The sequence below is a fragment of the Vicugna pacos genome, chromosome 9 (assembly GCF_048564905.1).
Source record: "Vicugna pacos chromosome 9, VicPac4, whole genome shotgun sequence".
NCBI classification, from domain to species: Eukaryota; Metazoa; Chordata; class Mammalia; order Artiodactyla; family Camelidae; genus Vicugna; species Vicugna pacos.
Genome location: NC_132995.1, coordinates 40,459,527 through 40,477,247, shown reverse-complemented (window position 1 = coordinate 40,477,247; position 17,721 = coordinate 40,459,527). Strand labels below are relative to the sequence as shown.

The 17,721-nt window shown below is 52.3% G+C and overlaps 2 protein-coding genes across 3 annotated transcripts; one reads left to right on the top strand and one right to left on the bottom strand.

Annotated features, from left to right (window-relative positions):
* Positions 1–22: 22 nt before the first annotated feature.
* On the bottom strand, positions 23–2,226 carry TMEM208 (transmembrane protein 208). Of its 2 annotated transcripts, none has more exons than XM_006203684.4 (6): positions 2,091–2,226; positions 1,307–1,402; positions 870–929; positions 653–789; positions 406–490; positions 23–305 (listed from the first exon to the last, which is right to left on the bottom strand). In XM_006203684.4, the coding sequence occupies exons 1-6, from the start codon at positions 2,094–2,096 to the stop codon at positions 168–170; spliced, it is 522 nt and encodes a 173-aa protein (XP_006203746.1). In that variant the 5' UTR covers positions 2,097–2,226; the 3' UTR covers positions 23–167. The 2 variants fall into 2 exon arrangements, with proteins under 2 accessions (XP_006203746.1, XP_015094142.1); XM_015238656.3 differs by lacking the exon at positions 2,091–2,226 and adding an exon at positions 1,498–2,048.
* A 34-nt stretch (positions 2,227–2,260) lies between these two features.
* Positions 2,261–17,479, top strand: LOC102528353 (Leucine-rich repeat-containing protein 29). The gene is made up of 6 exons (XM_072968299.1): positions 2,261–2,342; positions 5,447–5,548; positions 16,023–16,137; positions 16,349–16,566; positions 16,652–16,763; positions 17,208–17,479. The coding sequence occupies exons 1-6, from the start codon at positions 2,319–2,321 to the stop codon at positions 17,477–17,479; spliced, it is 843 nt and encodes a 280-aa protein (XP_072824400.1). The 5' UTR covers positions 2,261–2,318.
* Positions 17,480–17,721: the final 242 nt, after the last annotated feature.

The window sequence follows — 17,721 nt, the reverse complement described above, 5'->3', positions numbered from 1 at the left end:
TATCACCCACACAGCCATTAGCCACATTCTGAGCCATTTATTCAACAATCCTATACTTTAGATTGCTTTTAGCCCCTGGACTAAGCCCTCATTGCTCCCGGCATGGGGGCCATGCAGCCTGATAGAGCCACCCAGGGCCCAGAAGCCTGTGGCCACAATGTCAGTGGCTATAAACGCTTCATCTGCCGCCGCTCCTGTCGGCGCTGCCGTTTCTCGTTGTGCTCTGGCGCTGGGGCGCCACCGTCTGCTGTGAACCAAGGGCCCAGTACATTCACCCACAGGAGGTAAAGGGCTCTGCCTGGCGCCTAGGAGAGAAAAGGGTAGCCTGAAGCCAAGTGCAGGAAATGAAAGAAGAGAAGGGTTAGATGCCCCAGCTCCTCCTTGGGAGTCCCACAACCCACATACCAGAAGCCAGAAGGACCAGATGTAGAGGGAGAAGCAGCTGAGCACCTGCACGATGGCTGTCAGTAGGATCACATCCTTAAGGTGCCTATGGATAGAAGGGAGGCTGCAGGGGCCAAAAATAGTAGGCCCCCGTTCAACTCTGTTCCACCCTCTTCAACTTGCAGGAAACTGTGGGTATTGGGCTATCTGGGCCCCAGCACCCCAGCCCTGGGGCCGCTCACCTGGGCTGGCAGCGGGGGACACTCACTCTGCCATGCCCTGCTCCATGTTGAGATCCATTCCACCATCCATCAGGGCCCCATCCTCAGAGAAGGCTGCCCTTGCCATTGAGCTCATAGAGTGGTAGCTGGCCCCATAAACTGCCAGACTAAAGGCCAGGGCCATCTGCAGACCAAGAATGGGGGTGTCAAAAGGCCAGTTACTGACCCTGTGCTTATCCACTTCCCAGGATTGGGGACACTTACCCAGGCCCAAAATGAAGCCGATGAGTAGAAGAAGACCAGGGTCACAAGACAGTAAATAGCCTGTAAGCAGACACAGGATCAGGCTGGGATCAAAGGCTTACTAAACCATGGGACTTCCTCAACTCTGACCAAGATATTAGATCAGGCTATGGAAAGACAAGTTGTTTCTTATATAGAGTTGGGGGAAGAAGGGTCTGCTCCCTGAGTATCCAGATGCCCTTCTGACACGTTAAGCCAAGAAAGAAGCCCCTCTATATTTGGGATGGGAAGGGTTTTGACTATTTAGCACTTTCTCTGCCAGGATCCTTTCTCATTTCTTTTTAATTGGAGTTTTCTTCTGAAGCCGTGGCTATCACATACCACCACCACTCCACCCTACCAGAGCTGAGAACTGGGGGGCCTTGGGTGGGGAGAAAAGCAAGGAGGCAGGCACTTACATTGGCCCCCAGTATGATCCGCAAGTAGAACTTCAGGGTCTCTTTGTTCTCTTCAAATATCTGCTTCTTCCCTCTCGTGCCCACTTTGCCCTTGGGCTGCAGAGAGATGGTGAGATGCTGTCAGAACCCTTCTTAGCCAGGGTCTTCCTTATCCTCCCTACCATTCTGGTTAGCTAGAATTCCAACTGTACCTTAGCCAGGTCCCCGTGGCGCTCAAACCTAGCACAGTTCTTGGGATGTCCACCCCTCCTCCAATCCAACCTGCTTAGGGCTGACACCATCTTTCTAGCACACCCAGAAATGACTGCCTCCTGCTCAGGCTATGAACAATCCAACATTAGGCTGATTATCTCTTGGATCCTCTAATAAGGTCCAGTTTGGGGCTAACAAGCCCTTCGAGGGGATTCCTGAGTGTGGCTGAATGGTAATCCTTTCTGGACTCTGTCAGAGTAGACCAGATCTGCGCTGACGCCTACCCCACCTCAGGCCCCTCAGATCTCTGGCTATCCCTTATACTGTCTGGTACTGTCGCCCAGCGCCCCTCAGGCCCCTCAGATCTCCGCCCAGTCCTAGTACTGACACTGACGCCCACCCCTCTCCAGCACCAGCTCTCCAGCTACGCCTCTCCACTCCCCACCTAGCTCTAGTACGGTCCGGCCACTGGATGGCACCCCTCTCCGGCCGACCCACTTTCCTTGATGTCCTTCCTGTTTTCAGTCTCCTGGCCCCGGGAGCTCTTTGCCGATGCGGACTCCGCCCTACCCGCCCTACCCAACCTCCTTACCGCCATAATGCAACTCAAATACCCAGCCGAGGAAAGAAGGGAGAGCGATCGAAACTGCAGTCAGTAGGTACCACATAGGCAGCACAGACACTTCCGGTGCAGACCCAAATCGTCAGCAACTGGGACGGAAATGAGGGGTCCACTTCCTTCCCAAGCTCCGCCTACCAGAATCCGTGGGACTACACTTCCCAGAAAGCTTTGCGCGGGGGCGGAGGCGGCAGGGATGCGATGGCGGAGTCGCTGCCCCTGGAGGTGAGAGGAGGTCGCCCTCAGGCCTAGCTCGGGACAGGCCCAACCTCGGGGTCCCGGGCTGTGGGGAGGGGCTGCCAGACAGCTCGCCCGGCCTCGCCCATCTGGCGGAAACCACCCGCCCGGGAGACCCCAGGACCTGCAGGCTATGGGTAATGGCCCCACTTTTGGGCCACTCCATCCCCTTAGCTTGGGGGACCATCCTCTCCTTCCCCATTGGCCCCAAGAGATGGCTGCTCTGTCACCTCAGCGAGAACAGGGCCTCTGCCTAGCCCCCTTCTCTTGAGATGGCCGCCCCTCCCCCTCAGTTCTGGAAGATGTCCGCTCCATCCCATCATCTCCGCAGGGTAACCGATCTTACCCCTACTGGCCCCTTGGGATGGTCGTTCCATTCCTTCCCCGAGAGAGGCTGCCCCCTCCCCTGGCGGTGGGAGACAGCCCCCTCCCATCAACTCCAGGCATGATCTCTGGGTTCCTTCACCAAAGACAAGCCTGCTCTTCATTCCCTTGGCCCCTGATGATGGGGTCTACCACCTTATCTCCCATGGGGTGCTTGCTCCCTCTCCTTAGCCTGGGGCAAGACCACTCTGCCACCATTGGCCAGAGAGAGATAACAGGTTTTGTCCCCAGTGGCCTTTTGAGATGGCCTCTCCATCCCTTTTGCCCAGAGTTGGCAGCCCTCTCCCACTGCCCATGGGAGACAGGTCACCCTTTCCCTATTGGCTCTTGGAATGGTGCTCCTTCCCTTTAGCAAAAACAGCACTGCTGCCACCTGGGTGAACCCCCTGCAATGGCATCCTTTCCCTCTTTGGTCCCAGAGGATATCTGTTCCATCCTCATAGATCTCAGAGATGACCAGTCATATCTCCAATAGCTCTTTGGGATGCGGTTCATGGGATGGCCGCTCCATCCTCATCACTGCCTGTTCTGGTCCTCTAGAAAGGCCTCCCCACTTCTCAGCTCAAAGAATCATGTTTTCTTCCCTCAGTGAGGACAGGTTTATACCCTCCCTTTGCTCCTTTGGTTAGCTGCTGAGCCCCAGAAGACAGAATGGCCACTATCTTATCTCTGCTCAGACAGGTTTTCCTACCTTCCCCTGGGGATAGAGGCTTGGTCAGTCTCAGTCGCCATCTGTGTTCTCTTCCCCATGCCTAGCCTCCCTGGTCCAGAGGCTGTTCTCCTCAGTCATTCTCCTCTCAGTAATGATCTTCTTTATCTTCTGACTACTTCCTTGTGCAAAGCTTTGGTGAAAATAGAAATAGAGGACTTTGGTGAAAGTAGAGCTAAAGGACTGTCCATCATTAATTCAATCCAGTAAGTATTGTCTGAGTACCTTCTGTGTACTAGGGATCAGAGAAGGGAAGAAGAGATGAGAATGGACTGGTGAGGTCAAGATTAAAGAAAGGCATTCCAGGAAAAAGATCCACATAGGCAAAAGGAAACAGACATGCTGTGTTTGTAGGACAGTGAGGAGACTGGCTTGTGGAAGCTCTGGGATCGAGGGTACAATCAGACATGGAGACCTGGCAGTGCTGACCTGAGAGCAAAGATTTTGTCTTGAGGGTACTGGGGAACCCTAATGGTTTTCATTAGGAGTGCACTGAGACTGAAAGCTGTCTTTTAGGAAAATTAACCATGTTGCAGTGTGCAGAATGGTTAGTAAGGTTGAGCCTGGAGGCAGGGAGATTGTGGAAAGAATTCAGGTCTGGGGTGATGAAGATATGGGCTACTAAGTGGTAAGGTTTCAAAGGTAGAAATATTATTAACAGCAACCTAGCAACCACTTACAGAACATCTACGTGTCAAGCATATCATATCTATTAAATATATACATATATATCATATCTATTACATATATATTATATTATATACAATATAATATATATACACACATTTTACAGGTGTGCAAACTGATGTTCAAAGTGGTCAGGTACCCTGTCTGAGGTCACACAGGTCACACAGCTGGGAAGTAGTGGAGCTGAGATTTGAATGAGTCTAAGTTAGCCTGGCCTAAAGCCTATGCCTTACACCTGCATCTGAGAGCAAGGGACAGAATTTTTAGGTGAGATGCACTGTTGGCACTGAAGCTCAGGGGCTGGAAAGCTGGGAGGAGGGGCTGCTTTGGACTGAGGTTGAAATGAAGGTGATGGTAAAACATTTGGATGAAGGATCCTGTGGACAGTTGGCAAATACTAGACTAGCACATGTATGATAAAACAATATGGCGATATTGAATTGTTGGTTATTTCTACAGAGGTAACTGTTAAAGCCATGCAAATGAATTTACTGTCCTAGAAAGTAAACAGATTGAAAAATCCAGGTTTGAGCCCTGGGAGCCACAGAAGAATCCAGAAACAGGGTAAATGGAGGGGTGAGTCTAACCCTAGAAAACACAGTGACACAGGCATCAAGGAGGGAAGATTCCAGAAAAAAAACATAGTTAATATCAGATCATTCCTGGTCTCACAGGCAACTCCATTCCCTAGTCCCTACTAGGGCCTCCAACCCCCATCCACCCCCAGTCTCATGGAGCTTAGGTGGAGTGAGGGCCAGAGCCTCCCAGACTGGGTTTGGCTGAGATCATATCTTAACAGCCAGCTGAGAAGGTGAGTTGGCAGTGAAGAAGGTGGGAAAAGAGTACAGTCCCATTGTAGCTTCCTAAAGATCACAGAAGGAGCACCTGACTTACTATGTTCTAGATCCTACTCAAGACACTCTACCATGTTATTTAATTGTCAGAATAACGCATTTAAACCTCACTACAATTGCCATTTTACAGACAAGGAAAACAAGGCTCAGAGAGGTCAGTTGACAGAATAAGGATTTGAACTAGGTTTACCTGGTCCCAATGCCCAGGCTGTTTTTATATCATATTGAGCAGGAGGTTTTATTTTTATCAGTCAGTACAAGCCTGCATCCAGACAGTGCTCAGGAAAGATTTCACCTAGAGGCTAGAGAGGGGAAGTGAAGACTCCATGAAGCTTAGGATCCAAGATGAACTAGAAGCCAGTGCTCTTAACCCCTCTGACCTACTGTGTTATCAGCTGGAGAAGGTTCCACAGGCCCCCAGCTCTAACAGCCCCCAATGCCCTGTCTTTTTCCCTCAGATACTCACATATATTCTGAGCTTCCTGCCTCTGTCAGATCAGAAAGAGGCCTCCCTCGTGAGTCAGGCCTGGTACTGTGCAGCCCAGAATGCCCTTCGGGAGGTAAGGCGCCCACCCTCACTTGGCCCATTCTCAGTTGTCTCACTTCAGCTTGCTCATGACCCTGCTCATACGTCATCCATCCATTCATCCTTGTGTATATATTCATATATACTTGGCTCTGGGTACAGTTCTGGGACTCTACAGATGAATAAAACATATCCTTTCCTCTGAGGAGCTCATAGTCCAGTGCAGGAGAAAGATACATATGTGAGTGATCATACATCGTGTGCTCAATGCTGACACTGGAATGAAGGGTGCAGTGGGGACATTTGGAAGAAGAACATCGGAAGGAGACTGGCAGCACCAGGGAAGGCTTCCTGAAGGCACAGGATGAGGGAAAAGGTTGGTCTTCCAGGACTAATAACAGCACAGGTGAAGGGACTAAGGTGTAAAATAGTTCTGGAAACAACCAGCCAAGTTCCCTATGACTAGAACTTAGATGTGCGTGGGAGAAGTGCCAGGAGAAAGAGGTCAGATAGCAAGTTGGCAGATGTGCCCCGCCAGCAGCATTGCTGGGGCTTTCTCCTGATTCCCATCATGGGGCCTTTAAAGGAATGTTACCATGGAGAGTGCCATGGGGTCATTTGTGTCTTAGAACTCGATCTTCAGTGCAGTGTGGACTGGAGAGGGCAAGTCGGAGCTTAGGGAGACAGCCCACTAGAAGGTGAATGACAGCTGAGCTGCTCTGAAAGGTGAGCAGTGATGGCTCTTTAATTTTGACTTTGATTATAACTGAGGTTGAACAGTTTTCTCATTAGCCTACCATTTATATTTCCCTCTTTTGTTTATTTGTGTTCTTTGTCCATTTATCTATTGGGGTCTTAGTATTTTTCTTATCCATTTGTATGAAATTTTTATACATTAAAGAGATTAATTTCTTTTACCTATTTATTGAAATACAGTCCCAGTATGTTTGCCTTTTAATTTGATTTGTAGCTATCTGTTTGTTTATGAGATTCAGAGGTTAAATTGCTAGGTTGTTGATTCTGAACATCCTTTTCTTTCTAATTTCTTCCATTGCTTTTTTTTTTTTTTGGTAGGGGGTAAATAATTAGATTTATTTATTTAATGGAGGTGCTGGGGTTGAACCCAGGACATCATGCTAGGCATGTGATCTACCACTGAGCTATCCCCTCCGGTTCTTCCACTGCTTTTTAACTTAGAGATCCCTTGTCTCTTCAGAGATCTGATAAATATATATGTATATATATATATATGTGTGTGTGTGTGTGTATATATATATATATATATACACATGCATATTTTCCTTTTTTAATTAGAATTTATTTCTTTGAGCAGTTTTAGGTTCACAGCAAAATTATTTCTTCTGTTTTTTGGTTTAAATTTTTATATTAATTTTTTATTGGTGAAATTTATTTTGATTTATGCTCTAATGTAAAAAGCTAAACTGTTTAGTTTTCAAATAGCCCAAATACCATTTATGTATAATCTTCCCTTTCCCTTCTGAGTTGGAAGGCTCCTCATATATTAAGTGTATGTATGTGTATAAGTAGGGCCTTTTGTCAAGTTATGTATCCAGTGTCATTGAGCTTTGTGTCTAAAGGAATTTGATTTGGACTTGTTGAAAATGTGAAGTATGAGACATCTAAATGGAGAGTCCAGTTGGTAGTTGGATTTCTGGGAGAGGAATTCAAGAGAAAGGTTTGGGTAATAAATATAGATGTGACTGTCATTAAAGTTGAAGGCATGGATCTAAGTCACTTCCCCATGGAGGCCATGAAGAGCCGTGAAGAGCTGGCCACAGAGAATGCCCCAGGGAGGACACCAGTCCAAAGATGTAGAAAGGAGGAGGGGCCTGCAGAAGGGGCTGAGGAGATCCTAGAAAGAAGAGAGCACAAAAGTCAAAGGTGAAGAGCATTTCAAGTATTGAGTGGATGTCAACAGTGTCAAATCCCACAAAGAATCCAGAAAATAACAGATAGTGTCCATGGTGTTTGACATCCAGGGAGGTCACCAACAGCTTCAGCAACATTTAGTATCTGGGCAGAAAAAGCCAGCTGGGCTGAGGAGTGAATGGGAGAAGAAATTCAGTGTAGAAAGGGACTTCATTTGCAAGAAATTTCCCCATGGAAGAAAGGAAATAAATAGAACTGTAATGAGAGGTTGAGGTGGGACTGATAAAAGGATTTTCACTGGGAGAGGTCTCTACTGTGTTTATGTGCTGAAGGAGTCACTAGACGAGGGGTGAATATAGGGAGGAGAGAGGTCAGGAATGGTGGACGCCTGAGGTGGCCGCAGAGACAGGCTTCAGCGTTCAAAGCTCAGTCTTGGGTAAGATGGAGAGGATGTCACCTCTTAGGAATCAGAGGGGTAGGGTTGGCCATGTGAAGCCATTTGCTGAGGAAGTTCCTTAAAGGCTAGAGGGCTTTTTGCTTGTTGAATTTTGAGGCCAAATTATCTTAGGGGAGTAAGTAGAGAGGTAGAGGCCTCAGCAGAGAGGCTTGGAATATTCACACTGCAGAAGAAAGACAGAAAGTTACCAGAGACACACGAAGAGGCCTCACTCGCTCATGGTGACGCTGCCTGTCTGTGCCCAGCACTGTGCTGGGCCCTGGGGGTGCACGGCTTGGGTGGACACAGCACTCAGAAGTTGGTAGTGAGAGGGAGACAGCACAAGTCAAAAGGAGGGGCTAGGGTGCTGCACTCAAACTCTTATGAGGCACACCAGGGATGCAGAGAAGATTCAGAAAGGACTTCATGGAGAAGGGGATGCCTGGGCTGAATCTCAAGCAGGGAATAAATATTTGCTAAACAGACAAATAGGAGTAGGTGAGGGGTCAGGACCCGGCCCCCAAGAAAAACAGGATAAAACAGCTGAATCAAGGCATTGGAGCATGAGACAATGGTCAGAAGTTGGCATTCCCAGAGCTGGCGTGGGGAGCAGGTGTGCGAGAGCTGGGACTGAAGAAGTAGGCAGGGGTCTGACATAGAAGGGCTCGAGTGCTAGCCAGGAAGCTCTCAGTCTCTATCCTGTGCAGTGCAAACCAACAAAGGCCCTGAAGAGCATGGTCAGTTTGCCTCTGGTGAGGATCACCCTCATGACAATACCAAGGGTAAGACTGGAGCCAGAGAGACTGGAGGCCAGGACCCTGATCAGGAGGAAACTGCTGTAATATATTTCTGACAGATAATAAAGGCACCTGAATTAAGGCAGAATAGTGAGGGGGGAGCAGAGAGACATATTACAATGTATTGAGGAGAAGGAATGGAAGGGACTTTGGTCACTGCAGATGTGAGGGAGGAGGAGTCTAGGATAACTTGCAGATTTCTGACTAAGTGATTTGGTAGAGGGCATGGAGAGTTTAGGAGAAGGGCCCGAGTCCAGAGATAAGACAGTGAATTGAGATCTGGGCATGCTGCATCCTTGTATTTAGAGAGAAGTCGATCAGGGCCTGTTTCCCAGGGCCCACGACTCAGGAAGAAGATGTGGACCACAAATAAATTAGTTAGGATGGGATGAAATGCAGTCTGCCAGGGTGTACGTGGAGGTAAACTGTGTGTGTGTGTTTGTCTGTGTGTCTGTGTGTGTCTGTGTGTGTGGAGTGGAGTGGAACAAACCATGGAGAATTCACTGGTCTATGGATTGGGCTCTTCTTTGGTGACCATGAAAGAGGCTGATGGGGAACAGGCTAGAAGATAGGAGAGCCAAGAGGGCAACATCTCAGAACCCCCAGTGGGAGACAGCATTGGGGGAGACTGACCATCCATACAGGTGGCATGGCAGAGAGGACACTTGTGGAAGGTCTGCAGAGGAGACCCCAGATGTTGATGATCTTGCCAGAGGGGAGCTGTTGCTGAGAATGAGTGATTCTGTTGGGGACAGTGGTGAAGGGGTAAGTGGGCAAAGCCATGGTAAAAAAGTGGCCACAGTGGGTGTGGGCACCTGAATGCTTCCAAGAAGTGAGACAGTAGATGGGAGGGTGTGAGAGGTGAGAAGAGTGGGTGCAGGATCAAGGGGGGCTTTTTGTTAAGACTAAGGTGTTCATGGACTCTGAGGAAGTTGCCATGGAAAGGCAGAGACTTCAGGGTTCTCAAAGGAGAAGGTGGGGAACAGGCTCAGCAGGCCAGGAGAAGGGGATCACCTTGAACCCAAGAGCAGGGGACAGAAGAAGGTTAGGATGGGTCCCGTCAGGGGTGGGCCGGAGTATATGAACAGGGAAAGGGGAGGGTCTTCCCCCTCTAAAAACTTTGGTTGCTTTTTGAAACTGAACAGGTAATCTCTGAGAAGGCTGGAGTTGGGGAGGGGGTTGCTGCAGTAGCATCAGGGGCTGAGAAGATGGTGGGCTGAAGAGAAGTCTTAGGGGAACGAGAAGAGTGCAGGGAGGTGGCGAGGAGGGGGGAGGCCAGTGCTGACAGTGCAGGAAGAGGGGAGACCACGGCCTCCTGGGGCAGAATCCTGTATCCCCAGCACATACCCAGAGGAGGCAGTGGTCTCATCATCTCTGGCTGGGCAGGGGGCAAGGAGAAAGGGCATAGCAGCATGACAGGGACAGGACCACGAGGGCCCTGAGGAGAGGTGATGAGGGGAGAGGCCTCCTGGAGTCCAGCAAAGAAGGAAAGGGTGGAAGAAGCAAAGTGGCCAGTCAGGCTCTGGGGATTCAGGTGAGATTGGAATACGAGTAAGGGAGTGAGGAAAAGGAGGAGGCAGGGTCAGAGTCTGGGGTTGTAGAGTCTACCATTTTAACACTGGGGCTGCCCCAGCTAAATATGAGCTCCAGACAGAACATTGACAATGACCTATTTATTGCCTCTGCAAAACTCAGCCCTGAGGCTGGGAGCTCTGGGAAGCCAGGCCAAAGACATCTGGGCATCTAGGGACCTGCTGACATCACACTACCATCATGTCCCAGAGAGCAATCTGCAGAACCCTATGTGGGCAGGTTGATAAGGAGGTCATGCCCCAGTGAGTAGCGTCTACAGAAGATTCTGGCTCACTAAGGCCAAGCTGGGGCCTGTGGCTCACCAGGCCAGGCTAGGATGCTGGACTCAGTGAATTCTTATTCTCTCTGACCTGCCCCCACTTAATCTCAATTTTTCTCAAATAAGAAGGTAGACAAAGGTGGCACCCTGACATACACCCTTGCTCTGTCCATTCTTGGGGGAGCCCTGCTTGCCTGCCATTGGACTGGTCACTGCAGAGAACTCAGGATGACTCAGCTCCTGCCCTCTTCTGACTTCTACCTGAGGTGTCTATAAAGCCTCTGGAAATGACCCCTGAGGTCTGATTCTTCTATATACTGCCAGGGTATATATTTTCTCAAAGGCCTTCTGGAAAACATGCGTGTTAACTTTAGATTCCTGTGCCAGCAGACAGGAGGGCCATATCTCTATCAGATAGCTTTCCAAGCCTGCACACAGGCCTATAGTCTTAGCTCTGGACTTTGGGAGGTATGACATTAGAGTCCTGGCCTCTCATAGTCAAGGGACATGTGTTGCTTTTAGCAGACTTAGGGCATTTTCCAAATGATTTCCCATTTACTCTTAAGGTGTCATCATTGGGAAAGGAGGAGACCAGGGGGGCTAGTTGGATCCTGTGTGGATGGTGTTAGTTGGCCTCTGTGTGGAAGCTGGAGCAGGTACCTGGGCCTCCCTTGAGCCTCTAGAAGCATCTTCCTGGGGCTGGGAAGAAGAACTTGCCTACAGTGGAACCAAAGACCAGAACCCAGAAGCCTGCTGCTTCTGCCAGCTGCTCTGTCCCCATAGATGATAAATATCCCTAACAGGCTGCTCCTGAGCTCCTGTATTTGAGTCCAGGGTAAACCACCTGAGTGATGGCTTAGAGGCTGCCTCCTCCCCACCAAGGAAAATGGTGGGGAGCAGGGAGGTGGTCTCAAATCTCACCCTCACTCATAGCTCGATGTCCTTTAGGACAGGCCCTGCCCCTTTCTCAGGTAGCTTTTGTGTCCACCTGCCAGCCCTGTATTTAGACCCTGGGCCATTCGTCTGCCTTGTTCCCAGGAAGGCAGTTGGAGAGGGGAGAACATTCCTGGCAGCGGAGGCTCAGGAAGACAGGGAAAGAAGGAAGACTGAAGGCTCCTGGAGCGGGGCCTGTGGGGGTGGCATGTGACTGGTGGGGGCAGTGCTGCCTTGGCAACCAGCACTGCTCTGTACTCCCCAGCCATAGTTCACTTGTTCGTCAGATTGGCTCATCTGTCATGCAGGGCTTTGAAATGGCTGAAAGCATGCTTTACCTTTCCTTTCTAAAACCTTTCCTCCCTGATTTTTTCAGTACCCTCCCCACCCTCACACCCTGGGATCTTCCCCAGTTCTCCTTCAGTCAGAGACAAACCCAGGTCCTCAAGAGTCCTCACTACCCCACGTCTCCCAGTGTCCACGATGGAGTCTGGGAGTGCACCTCTCATCCATAATGACCATGAGGTCTGAAATGGGAACCGGGTTTGACCCCCTGATCCCCGTGAAATTGGCCAGGAGCCCTCTCTTACCACATGCTCCTTCCCGTCATGACAGCTGTAAGCGGCTGCTTCTCTCTCTGGAGAAGCCAGGCTGGGTTCTCCCCACCTGGAAATGAGTTCCACGTGTCTTCTTGGGAGGATTCTGTTGATAAGTATCTTGCGGGACTGCAAACCAGGCATCGTTTCTGCCTTTCTGGTGGTTCCCTTTTGATGATATTCTGTGGGGAACAAGCAGGGAATGTCAGCTTGTCCTTGTGGTTACTCACAAGACAGGTTTTTTGGGGAGCTTGCTTGTGAAAACAAGAGCTTTTGCAAACCACTTGCCTGCAACCTGGGCATCTGACAGGGGTAGAGAAACAGGGCTAGGATTTTAGAAGCCAAGCCCTCTTCTCCCTTCCCCCACAGACCTGTTCCACCCTTTCCTGTACCTACTCTCCTTTGGCTCCATCTGGCACAAAATCAGGGAAGGTTCTAGGAGAACATCTCCCTCACTGGGGGTTCCCCAAACTCCTACACAAGCCAGCTTATTCCCACAGTGACTTAGCCCTGAGTTTGCCTATCGGCCCCACCCTATGCTGACTGTGTGCTCCCCACACTCACTCCCCTGTTCCTCTAAGGCAGGGCCAGCTCAGCTTCCTCCCTGCCTCTGAGATTTATTCTGAGCTCCTGCCCACAGAAAGTGGATGCTTCTCTCTCTTTACCTGGACAGATAAGACAGACCCTCCAGAGATGAGCCGCAGGGAACACAAACACATCTTGAACTCTAGAGCCCGCAGGGCCCACACACGTGAGCGCGCATGCACACACGCATGCGCACATCTCGCACGCACGTGCATGCGCATATTTTCAGTCACACACAAAACCCGTTTTTGCAAACATTCATGTGGCTGAGACACTGAGGCCACCAGGGGACCTAGGCCTCACTGCCTGCCCCAGATCTCTGGCACCTCGGCCACGGAGGATGCTGGTGACACCTGTGTTGCTTCTTCCAGCCTTCAGCTGTTCTGAGGGCTATTTATATGTTCTCAAGAAAGTAGGGGAGGCTAGTTGCTTGGCTAATGCCAAGCTGAGGCCCTGGATTGGGAGCTGAGTCCATGGGTCTCAGGGCCACCTTCTGAAAGTCGCAAAGCTTGAGATCCAGCACACTTTGTCCTCCTGCTCCCTGGGGGCTTCGCTGGGTCTCCTCCAGGCCACCCTCCAGCCCTCCTATACCCAGCAAGAATGCCAAGTCCCCGCTCTGACCCAGCCCCTCCCGCGGCAGGCATTCAGTCCCATCCATCACTAACTTTCCTGCCCTCCCCTCATAGTCATCCCTTTTGAGACCCAGTGTGACTTCGTCCTACCTCCCACTTCCATCAGCACCTCTTCAACCACACAAGACACCACACACCACAGTGGGTCCCTATTGTAGAAGGGCCCTTCCCTGACCTGCCCTCAAACTCTAGCCAGCAAATGGCCACCAGACCTAATGCCCAGCACACTCTGAGGCCAGAGGGCTAACCCCAGGCCCAATGCTGCTTCTTAGACCAACGTGTGGTATAACATCCCTGTGTCCTCTGCCTCCCTTCTGGCCATCAAGAGCCTGGGTCTCAGGGGCATCTCCTGCATCAGCCTGACCAACCTGGATGGCTTGCCGGCTTCACACCGGGTGCTGCAGTCTGTTGCCTACCACATGGGCTCACACCTGCAGAGTTTGTGCCTCGGTGGGGGCAGCCCCACAGAGGCCTCCTTTGTGGCCCTGATCCTGGGCTGCCTGGCCCTGTGTATCCTTGACCTCAGTGGCTGCAACAGTCTCTTCACATCGGGCATGCTGCTAGCTCAGCCTGAGACAGCACAGAGGGTCCAGCAGGCACTGAGTGGCCTTTGTGAGCTCAACCTGGCTAGCCTGCGGGACCTGGCTGATCTCAGCTTCAACCGTCTCAGTAGCTGTGCCCCCAGCCTGGAGCGCCTCTCTTTGGCCTACTGCTACCTCACCTTCGAACAAGGCCCAGCCAGGGGCTCCATCGGCCCCTAGGACTCCTCCCCCTCCCAACTCTCCTTTCACAACCTGCTGCGATTTGTGAAGGAGTGGGCTGGTAGGCTGTGCGCCCTGGACCTGAGTGGCACTGGCTTGCCACCCAAGGCCCTACAGGCCCTGGGCCAGGTGGCCGGGCTGCAGCTGCAGGAGCTGAGCTTGCACAGATGCCAGGACCTCTCCACAGAGGCTGTGGCTGCTCTTTGCTACCAGCAACCAGGCCTTACCTCCTTGGACCTCAGTGGCTGCTCAGAACTAACTGTCTGAAGGGGCGCTCCTGGCTGTGAGCTGAGGCCTGCAGCACCTGCAGCACCTGCAGCACCTGCAGCACCTGAGCCTGAGGAAGCTGCAGCGGGTCACAGATGCGGGATGCTCAGCCCTAGGGGGCCTGCAGGAGCTGCAGAGCCTCAACATGGCCGAGTGCTGCCAGGTGAGAGGGTGGGAACTGGCCCAGGCGCTGGGCTCGGTGCATGGAGCTCCACCCCCATTGGCCTCCCTCAGCCTGGCCTACTGCTCCTCACTCAAGGTGAGCATCCCATCCCCTTCGTTCCTTCCCCACCAGGGCTAAGGGCTGGGGTGACTGGGAATGTGGCATCAGGGAGGTGCCCAGTGTTCATGTCCAAGTGGTAGTAGTAGAACTGAACTGGGGACATAGTCTGGAAGCGGAAAGGAGCCTAGATAGACAGTGCTGCCACCAACACTCCTCCCTGCAGCCCCAACAGTGGGTCCAGGTAGAGGGAGGTCCAAGAGATCAGGGTGGTCCAGCCCCCAAGGTGGCACACACCTCACAAGCCAAGTGCTTAGTGACCACTGCAGTCTTTGGAGCAGCTCTGGGGGCAGGTGTTCTGGAAGCCGGGAAGGCTGGTAGAAGGGGTGACAGAACCCAGTCCTGCGGGGAAGGGGCACTGAGGTTCCACCGAAGTGGTTGCTCTGGCAGGGTCTGAGGGAGGGAATGTGATGTGGGAGCAGAAGGGTCATTTCTTGGCTGAAGCCAGTTTCTTCAGTAGGGCTCAGCCCTGCCCCTCTGGGTGGTGTCCCTATCTTGGCAATGTCAGTCTCTCCCTCGTTAGCTGATTATTCCTTCAGTCTAGCACTGTGGCCAGGGCATTCCTAACCTGAAAACCATCTCAGCCTTTTTCCCCACAGGCGCCTCTCTTCCCCTGTCCTATTCCATCTTCACTGCTGTGTGTCTCTTAGCTGCTCTCTCTGGGGCCCCACATTCTCATGTCTCTGCATCTCACTACAAACCAGCTTCCTCTATTCTGTGCTTAATTCCTGCTCCCCCTACCTAACCCCAGTTGCTCCTGGCAGGTGGCAGCCCTACCTGGTCTGTGACCTCACAGTTCTAGCAGGAGCATGTCTGACTGGCTCAGCTAGGATCAGATGTCCGCTACTGGTGCTGGGAGCATAGGCAAGGTGAATACCACAGAAATTTTCACCTGCATCCTTCCTGCCCCAGCCAATTTGTCCTTCTCCTGGTGCTGCATCTCTAGAACCCACCTCATCCATCTACACTGACTTTCACCAGCACCAGAACATTGTTGCTTCCTTCGAAGGACCCTGTGGTAGCTCCCTATTGTCTGTGGGGCTGGAACCTTGGGCAGAACCCTACTAGTGATCCCTGCCAAGCCTGGTGACACAGGCACACCTCTCCACTGCCCTCTCCCTTTTACACTTCCCTCCTAGGACGCCTCAGTGTTCTCCCTGATCCCCGTGCTGAGCCCAAGCCTTAGGGTGCTAGACTTATCCTCCTGTGTGGCCCTCACCAACCAAACCATGCAAGCCATCTGCACTTATCTTACCCACCTCTCAGTCCTGTGTCTGGCCTGGTGCAAGGAGCTCCATGACTGGGGGTTTCTGGGGCTGAGGGCACCAAGTGAGGAGGCTTTGAAAGAGCCCAGGTGAGGGACCCTGGAGGTCAGGTGGGTGGGGCGTTCTCTGCCCTCCTACCCCTCCTAAGTCTCTCTCTGGGAACATTTGAGGGTCAAACTCAGGAGGAACCTGAGGCAGGGGCTTCTTCCCACAGCCACACCGAGAGCTGGAGCATCAGGCCTCCAGCCCCAAGAACCCTTCTCCCCAGCCACAGGACCCCTCCCTGCTCACGCTGCAGGCCCTGCGGGAGTTGGACCTCACAGCCTGCAGTAAGCTGACTGATGCCAGTTTGACCAAGGTGTGGGGCTGGGGGCTGGAGCCAGGGGTCTGGGCCAACCCACTTTTTGCTTGGAAAAACTTCCTTTCTTATGGGCTTCTGCTGCTTTGGCCATTCCTTTGTCTGGGGGCAGAGGAAGTTGGAAGGGCCCTAGACCTGGGCTCCAGTACACATTACCCTCCACCCCACCCCCATCCTTACAGGTGCTCCAGTTCCCCCAGCTGAAGCAGTTGTCACTGAGCCTGTTGCCCGCACTTACAGACAAGGGCTTGGTGGCTGTGGCCAGGGGTTGTCCCAGCCTGGAGCGCTTGGCGCTGAGTCACTGCAGCCTCCTCAACGACAAGGGCTGGGCCCAGGCAGCCAGCTCCTGGCCGAGGCTGCAGCATCTCAACCTGTCCAGCTGCAGTCGGCTTACAGAGCAGTGAGTGTGTCCGGTGTTGCCACAGTACAGGGGTTTGGCTGGGGCCGATGCTGAGTTGGGCACTCATCTAGTGGCCTCCCTGCAGAACACTGGATACCACTGGGCAAGCGTGCAAGCAACTCCAGACGTTAGATGTGGCCATGTGTCCTGGCATCAGCATGGCTTCTGTCAGGTGCTTCCAAGCCCAACTGCCCCAGGTGACCTGTGTCCAGTCCCGCTTCGTGGGGGGTGCTGACCTGACCCTAACACTCTGAGGCCAGGTCAGTAACCAGCCCTGCAGCTCAGCCTCCGTCACCTCCAGAGTCCTCAGCCCTGGCTTCTTGACCTAGAGTTTGACTCAGTGCCTTCTGTCTCCTTCTGCTACATGCCCCAGAGCCCCTTCTCCTTTTCTAGGACTAGGGGTGGGACTCATCCAGGGCAGCCCAAGGGGCTTCCTGCCCTACTCTGCCCCACAACCCAGCAGGGACGTTTTCCAGCTACATGTCACGGTCACAGACCCCTGGAAATGGCAGCTCCTGCTCTCCTGTCCAGGGCTGGGTTCAGAGGCCAGGGTTACAGGTGGGCTGGGGAGGAGCAGACCTTCTGCCTCTTGCCCTGTCCACTTCTCACACTAAGGCCTGTGCCCACCTTATTCCCTACAGGAGCTCGCGCGCGCCACCTTGTTCCCTACAGGAGCTCTCCCAGTCCCCTGCCAGCACTGAGCTTTAGCAGTCTTTGTTGTACGCCCAACAAGATTAAAAAATTCCAGATCTTACCTCCTTGTTTGAAGTTCTCAGACTCTAGGGTCCCTCCCCTCCCCACCTCAGTTGAAACAGCCCAGCCCAGCCCACAGACAATGTGTAGGAAACACCAGAGGGACAGACAACTTCTTCTTCTGGCCCAAAGCCCTGCAGGTGCCCTCAGTGGGTCTTAGCTTCTTCCCCAGAGACTCCAGAGGCCTTTCCCCAGCACGAGCCCCAGGACATGGCCTGTAGCAAAGGCACATCTGTGTGCACTTGTCCCAGCCAGACCCCAAGAGCATGGTGACTAAGGATGCCTGAGTCAGTGAGGCTGTCCTCTGGAAAAGAACAAGAGGCCAGCATCTCTGGGTATAAAGAGTCATTAGAGGACATCTAGTCCATTCTCCTGAACAGTGCTGGTGACTTCTCAAACAGC